The sequence below is a fragment of the Propithecus coquereli genome, unplaced genomic scaffold (genome assembly GCF_000956105.1).
Source record: "Propithecus coquereli isolate 6110/MARCELLA unplaced genomic scaffold, Pcoq_1.0 Scaffold32, whole genome shotgun sequence".
NCBI classification, from domain to species: domain Eukaryota; kingdom Metazoa; phylum Chordata; class Mammalia; order Primates; family Indriidae; genus Propithecus; species Propithecus coquereli.
Window position 1 is genome coordinate 4,746,642 of NW_012148841.1, and position 8,267 is coordinate 4,754,908.

Here is an 8,267-nt window from a genome sequence, read left to right on the forward strand (position 1 = left end):
AAAAAAAAAAAAACCTTTAAAATACCACTTAAAAAATAAACTTAACAACTTTGGATTTGGGACAGCTTAGTGATGTGAAAGGCAAACAGCTTTTGCATCTTTGTGATCTAAGATCAAATACTTTGATTCAAATGGTAGGAAAATATGGATAATTGGGAAAGTGGTTTCTAAAAAAAAAGCCGTAATGGTTTAGTGGCTTTCTTTTCTTTCTTGCAATTCCTATTAAGTATTTTGAAAATCTTAGAGATAATGGTATATTCTTTTTTCTCTCTCATAATTCTTATGGGAGGAAAACACAGCTAAAGGAGATGAAAGTATTATATCCATACTAATAATTTAATTTTTTAAATTTAAAGTGTCATTTGAAACTTGACGGTGAATAAAGTTGAATTCAAAGCTGCAGAGTTCAATGACTTCAACTGGTCACTCTTGAACAGAGTGAGGGTTTGCCATCTACATTTTCTGTCTATTTTAGCAGATGAGCTTATAATGACAAATTGTTCGCGTGGGTAGTGGTGGTGGCAGAGAAAAATGAGACAAATAGTCAATAAACCGGGCAGAGAAAACAGAACACATCAAGAGTTTCACCACCAAATTCTTAATCTGTTTTTCTTTGTCAGCTCTTATCCCAGGTAAAAATGCTGTACATTAATTTGATTTTGTGACAGAATCTTTTTTCCTCAACCTATGATTAAACATCGTTACATCAGCATTCTTTCCTAGATCAAAAAGCAACATTTGGGACTACGTGGGAGTGGGGAAGACCTCCCCACCCCCCGCCAAACAATATGGATTAACCCAGCATTTTTATCATCATCCAAAAGACAGAAAATACTAAGCTTCTCATATCCTTGAATACCTTGATAAAATAATGTCAACTTCATAACTGGGCTGCCAGACGACAGCGTGGGCGAAGTATTAATAATTCTGGTGGTGTGGCCTGGTATCCTGAGGCAAAAGTCACAAATAAACCTGAGGTGTGGTTGCTAGAATAATTATATTACTTTTAGAATTTAGATGAATTAATTGCAGAACAATTTAGTGGCACAGGTGCTTTAGTCAAGCACATTATTAATATATATTATTGGAACAGAAACCTGCTGGCAGTGCCATGGCCTGATAGTACCGGCTTCTTAACTGTGACCAGAACCCTGGTAAATCTTCAGTCCTCAGAAATGTCCAGACAGCATAATTAAAGCCACCTGAGTCATTCAATGAACAGAATTTCCTTTGATGTTCCTCTGTGTCTATATTGACTTCAGCTCTTTTTTCGGGCATGAACGCTTTTAGTTCTTTTTTTGTTTTGGGGGATGATTGATTTGATTATAGCCAAAAATTCTCTTATATTGTTAGTGCTCTGTTGAAAACAGAATGTCTGATCTATTAATGGGAATACATATATTTTCCCAGCTATGAATCTGGACTAGTACATTAATTTTCTAAAATTTGTTTGGTTTCTTCTAATATCAAGTTAATTCCTTTCTAAGCTTAATTCATGGAGGGGTTTTCATGTTTCTGTACCAAGTCTCCACAAATGTTACTAACAGAGAGCTGGATGGACTGACTATTCGTCCTTCTACTAAAGCGTTTCTGTATGCTTTTATAGACAACAAACAAAAAAGAGGTGGGCAATCTGGGACAGGGAATATCTGGGTATGAAGGTCAAAGGTAAAAGTAAATTTTATCTTTTTCCAAAACAGTAAGAGTAAGTGACATTTAAAATGTCAAGTTTTACTGGGGGGTGGGAGGGAGAGAGAAGGGAAGGAAGGAAGAGAGAGGGAGGTGGGGAGAGAGGGAGGTGGGGAGAGAGGGAGGGAGAAAGAGAGAGAGATATTGGGATTTATTTGAGTTTCAGAATGGTACTCCTGGAGAGGAAACTTGTCTTTTTATCTCTGCTTTAGTGGGCTGGGGGCTGGTGGCACCAGAGAATTATCTGAGTGCCCAGGCCACATGGGACTCCCTGACAAGGACGACGCATCACTGATACATGGACAGTGTTAGCTAGAGAGATGAAGGAGGAGGGCAAATGAGTCCCTTGTGCCTCAACATTTTGGATCCCCTCATAGGCAGTCAAGCTCCATAACCAGGAAAGGGAACTGGATTGGTCTTTGTTTCAGGGGTTAGGAAGAAAGAACTGACATGCTGGTGATGGATCTTTTATCTCCAGAAGGTACGTTAAAAGCCTTTGTGCATTGTCAAAGCTCTGGAGTCCATCAAAGCTCTTCGATCTGTGAGTGGCATGAGCCCTCATGTGGTCCCAAGGTTATAAAGGAGAATAACCTGAGTCCTGGGGGGATGCTAGAGACTGAAAAGAGGAACAGTGGTTGCTGGTCACTCAAGGAGACACTAGAGCTGCCCTGGACATGGAGTTTCAAGAGTGACAGGAGCCTCAGAAGAGAAGGGCCGTGTGGATGAAGAGTCTGAGCATTGGTGCTGAGCCTGGAGAGGTCAATGGCAGGCCCTGGGGGGATGGAGTCACTCAGTGTCAGCCTCCTTCAGAGGCTCACCCTGGCAGACCTGAGCGACTTCCTTGAGGCAAGGAGGAGCAGGGCTGGGTCTGCCACAGTAGAAATCCAGCATTCAACAGTGAGAGACCCCAGTGTGGCAGCAAAAACTCACAGCAGCAGTAGTGGCTCAGGCTGCTGGTCAGATTTCCCTGTCATTGGGTCTGAAGGAGGTTCTTGGGCACTGCACAGGAAGCAGGAGCCCAAAGGAGCAATACTGGCCTTCTTGCCACTCAGACACTTAGAAGTTTAATCAGTTTGTATTTAATTTGTTGAGATCAGAGTGACATGACTATACCTTCAATGTTATGATCTGGAAAAGTTTCTCACAGTTAACAGTTAAATTATTGCTCTTCATATCAATTCTGAAATTACATTTTATGTTAATTTCATTCATCCTTATCATAGTGTTAGAAAACATACATTTGCCTCCAACTGATGCTACCTTATGGATTTTGATTCCCTGAACCTATTCATTTTATGCAATTTGAACTTCTGAAAGTGCTGTTCAATTAGTAAGAGATATCTTAGGGACCTAGGACCCAGAAAAAGGCACATGGCACAGCAAGAAAATGCTACCACCAAACCAGCCTCACTGCCTCAGGTCTCCTCTATTTCAACCCCAGTCTCAAATTCCTCCTTTATAAATCTCCCAAAGATAAATTTCATCCCCTAAACAATTTTTATAGATCAAAACCACATTCCAATGAAGATCAGGTAGCAGCATCCATAAATCTCAGATCCCAGGAAGACAAATGAACATCTCAATATAATAGTAGTGGAAGGACTTTGTATTCTGTAAACATTGGAAAAAAACTCTCTGCCACTAAAAGCTGAATAAGCTGAAATATAAGTGATTCAAGTGAAGTTTAAAGGTATTTGCCATCAGAAAATTTTTAATATGCATAAAAATAGTTGATTAGTTAATAAAGATTCTTTAGGGTAAGTGTACCCCTTTTGGCTTGTCTATGATAAGAATCATCAGGGTTGATGCTTTTGCTATTTAAAATGTGTCCAGTGGAATAAAAGTAAGTGCTGTACACAGCATGGGGGATAGCAATTACTTACCCTGTAGGCTGGCTCTCAAATTCTTCTGACCACTGCTCTTGAATATCTTCTGTGGAAAGATCTACGTCCCGGGTGGTGGCAAAATTGAACTCACTGCCTTCATTTCCATGGAAATAAATGGAGTTCCCATCTGACTGACAGCTATGCTGTAGATAAAAAGAGAGCATGGGGTGGCTGTTGAATTGGTTTTGTGACTGTATCTGTCTTACTCATGTATAATTAGAGTTTTTAGAAAAGCCATTATATTATTCTCTCTACAGTGGACTTTCAAAAGAACTTGTTACCTCCTTTTCCGCCTTGTTTAATTCAATTACAATTTCTTTCTAACTTATTAAGTTATCACAAAAAAGGAGTCAAGAGGGCATTTGAGCTTTGCCATCTCAGCCTTCAGTATGAAATGAGAATATTTTAATTGGGATAATTTCCCATCTTTACCACAGTCCTTGTTGTGAGAATTAAGTCTGATAATGACTTGTCGCATATTTTAAATTCTGTGGTTATGGGCTAAATCTCACTGACCTTTTCAATATTCCATATATTTCCGACTTGCCATTCAAGTCTTTCACAATTTGTCTGTAAATGGGATATGAGTAGCATAGCCAGCTAATCAAAACATGGAATACAGAAAAGGTCAAAGTAAACCCACATATGATCATATATTCCCAGCCAGCTTTTGTGTAAAAGTTTCTGACCAGACCTAAGAAGTTGTGTGATGTCCCCAGTGAAGAGCTGGAAAATTACAAGCTCTGTTAATTCCCCAAAAGAACACTTAAAAAGAATAAATAAAAATAATTTCTGGGACACTTTTTTTAACTTATAGTCTTCCACTTAGAGTGAACAGTCAAAGGCAAGATCAAACTCTGGAACTGAGTAAATAGTATTTACTTTTAAAAATTATAAGTTTACATTAACATTTTTAGTAATAAGTCATATATAGAGATGTGCTAATAAATGAAAGATCAAACATTCTTTTAAGTTTTATATGCTCTTAAAAGGAAATAGAAATGAAGAAAAACAATTGGACAAAAAATATCAGTTAGGCCCAGTGACAGTGAGTTTAACAGGGCAAGGATCATGTCCGTTTGGTTCCTTGCTGTATTCCAGGTTGTGGCACAGTGCCTGCATACAGTAGGCGCAACGCATTAGTCATGGGTATGTGGTGATGCTGCTGGAAGCAAACCTACTGCTCTGCCAGACATATGAAAGTATAGTACATGTAATTATGGACAGTACATAATACTTGATAATGATAAATGACTGTTACTGGTTTATGTATTTACTATACTCTACTTGTTATCATTATCTCAGAGTGTACTCCTACTTTTCAAAAAATAGTTAACTGTAAAACAGCCTTAGGTGGGTTCTTCAGGAGGTATCCCAGAAGAAGGCACTGTTAACTTAGGAGACGACAGCTCCATGCCTGTTTTTGCTCCTGAAGCCCTTCCGATGGGACAAGATGTGGAGGAGGAAGACAGTGATATTGATGATTCTGGCCCTGTGAAGGCCTAGGCTAATGTGTGTGTGGTGTCTTAGTTTTTAACAAAAAAGCTGAAAATGTAAAAAAAAAAAAAAAAAAAAAAAAAGAATGGCAGTGCCAAGAGCAAAGACAGTGTGTGAATGTGCTATAAATTCAAGAAATGTTTAGAATGTCTATGAAGGAGTTCCAGAACAACTTTAGCATGTAGAGATTTTTTTTTTGTCATTTGAAAAATTATTTGTTTTTATTTTCAAAGCATAAAAAAATTAGTTCAAAGAAACCAATATTAGAACCTAGTTCAAAAGAAAAATCATAAATTAAAAAAAGAAAATCAGAACAAGGAAGAAGTAATACTTATCTTTTAACAGCTTGCAATGACTTTACTCTGATCCATTTTAGCATTTGCATGGTTTTTAAACATATCCCATTATCATTTTAACTAATGTTGTTTTTTTCTTGATGACTTTTTTACTTGTTTGTTTGGAGAACAATTTAGGTTTCATTGGCCTATTTAACTTTGTGTTTCTTTTATATCTCATAATTAATATTAGCATAATTTTCCTTTGAGTACCACTTTGGACATATCACATTACAAATAGTAATTATGGTTGGAATAATAACTAATTTTTAACCTGTTTAATTGCTTATTATGCACCATGCATCATGCAAAGTGCTCAACATATACTGATGCATGAAATATACCTTTTGGCTCTTTTAATGCTTAAGCATGAATTCTATTTTATCTGATTTTTATATGCCTCCTTGATTCTTCTGTTGCATTTGCCTGGTCTATTAGTTTCTCTCTGACTTCCAATTTCTTGTGTTATTCTAGGTTAAGTCTCTTATAAAATTCAAATACAGAGCCAATTTTTAAAAACTTATTGTGAGAATCTCATTTAATAAGTGAATATAACTCACTCAAATTATCATGTTACTGATATGTTTAGATTGGCTCCTGACAAATTGTCTTCTATTTTCTATTTACCCTGTTTTTTATTGTTTACTTTTTAAATTTTCCTGACATTTGCTGAATTGATTATTTCTTTGTTCTATGTTAACCTAATACTTTAGAAGTTATGTAGCCTCTATCAGGCTTATCTAATTTTTTAACACACATATTTATATTTGTACTTAGAGTTTTCTATAAACATTAAGATGTAACCAAGATCTATATCCTCATCCTAAGCAGATTAAGAACTCTGGAAGTATTTTACTTTCTTATTCTGCTTCTCTTCTTGTCAACCACCTTCTATACTTGTCATGTTGAGTTCTTCTGGGTTTTAACTTCAAATTTTTGTTAAGATTTTAAAATAATCAATACTTATTTAGACTGAACTACAAGTTGTACTTTTTCACTTGTACACTACTCTTTCTTGGTTATCTCATCTTCCTTTTGGATTAATTTCTAGGAATGTATTAATATAGGAATTTTTTCAGAGAGGGTTCAGGGGTGGTAAACTTTCTAAATCCTGTGTGTCTGAAAAGGTTTTTTATTTTTTCCCAATATTTGATGATGATAATATGGCTGGAAAAAGAATTTTACACTCCATATAATTTTCTTGCAGAACTTTAAGATAATACTCTCCAGGGATTAGGGGAATGGGGGGGGGGTAAATCCACAACTAAAGGACACGGGGAGCACTGTAGGGCCAGAAGGGCATGTCTTTAACCCACACTTGGGTGAGGCAAAAACATAAAGTGTAACCCTAATGTCTGTACCCTCACAATACCCTGAAATAAAAAAACAAAAAATTATACTTCATGCTACCAACGAAAGTACAATGAATCTCACCTAGAAGCTTTTAGAATTTCCTCTTTTATCGGTGTTCTGAAATTTCTCCCTGACAGTCTAGAGTGGGTATTTTTCCATTCATCTTGCTAACATTTTCACTCGTAGCAACTAGGTTGTCATCATCATCTCCTTTTTAAACGTGGGAACTTATTTCAATTTTTTGTTTGATTATTTCATTCCACATATTCTCTCTTTTTTGGAAATTCTTATTATTTCTAAGGTTAGAAGTACCAATTTTCTCCCCATACTTAATGTCTCTTTTTCTTATATCTAATGATACAAGATCTCAAGACCCAAATTCCTAGCTCACAAAATTGTTCTTCAGCTTTGTCTATACTGAAATCCAGGAAAACAATCCATTAATTTTTTTCAACAATCATATATTTTCATTTCTCACATCTCTAATTGTTTTTCCTCATAAAATCTGTTTTAATTTCACAAATGCAGTATGCTCTTATATCCTCCTGAGGATATTTATTATACTTCTTGTAAAATGTCTATTTATTTATTCTGTTACTTTCATTTACTCAGCTCTTAGTTCTTTAGTTTGATTTTTTTTTTTTAAAGTTGGAATTGACTTTTCTCAGATTTGGTGATTCCACATCACTTGCTGCAATCTGTATCTGCTATTTTCTTTTAGTTTCAGTGTAAAAATGCCCACTGGCTGGGGGCAGATGTGCCCTTGGGTGAGGACTAGCACGGGGCACATTGCCCTGCTTCTTCATTCCAGTGTCCACATTCACTGTTTGCTCCTGGGGCAGAAGCCTCTGCTTGGAAATAAGGGTAGTGAGGGGCCCACCTACTTAGTAGTCCCTCTGGCAGTACCCTACAGCCCCATCCTGAGTCCAGCTTCCAGCATCCATGACCTGGGGTAATACTGAGACACGTTTGTTATGTCTTATTCAACACGTATTTTGGATTTTCTCTCTCTCTGTGCAATCCTTCATAATTCCTGGCCCAACTAGGGGGTACTTTCTTATTTTATGTTGTCATTATAGATTTCTTTGCTCATTTTCTGTCATTTCCAAGGATTTGGGGAAAGCAAGGAAGATTGGAGCATGCTGTCTTGATTCCATCTTTAAATATTAATCACATTTGTGGAGTTGCTCTTTAGCATGAATATTCTGGTAACAGCAATAAAAAAGATTTTTAAAAAGGCACCTGAATAGTAAAAACATACAAGGTTTGCATTTGGGATGAAAGGTAAGTATACACATTCTATATTATAGCAATGTGCTGTTATGCAAAGCCCCCTCCCACCTAAAGACAGCCTCAGCTAAGTAAGATATGGTAGTTGCTAATTAAATTATGTGTTTGGAAGGTTAAGCCAAAGTTCAGAAAGACTTACATAAATTATCAGTGTATCTATTAAAGTTTCTCCCTTGCTGAAGTAACAGATGTGTTTTCTTTAGCAAAAAAAAAAAAA

The 8,267-nt window shown here is 36.5% G+C and overlaps 1 protein-coding gene across 1 annotated transcript in view; it reads right to left on the reverse strand.

Moving 5' to 3' along the window:
• The window catches only part of RELN (reelin), a 462,655-nt gene that overhangs the window by 178,438 nt on the left and 275,950 nt on the right, over window positions 1-8,267 (reverse strand). The window contains exons 11-12 of the mRNA XM_012650296.1: window positions 3,573-3,718; window positions 860-948 (exon numbers count right to left, since the gene is read on the reverse strand). Coding sequence (XP_012505750.1) covers window positions 860-948; window positions 3,573-3,718 — 235 coding nt within the window. The remainder of the gene's footprint in view (window positions 1-859; window positions 949-3,572; window positions 3,719-8,267) is intronic.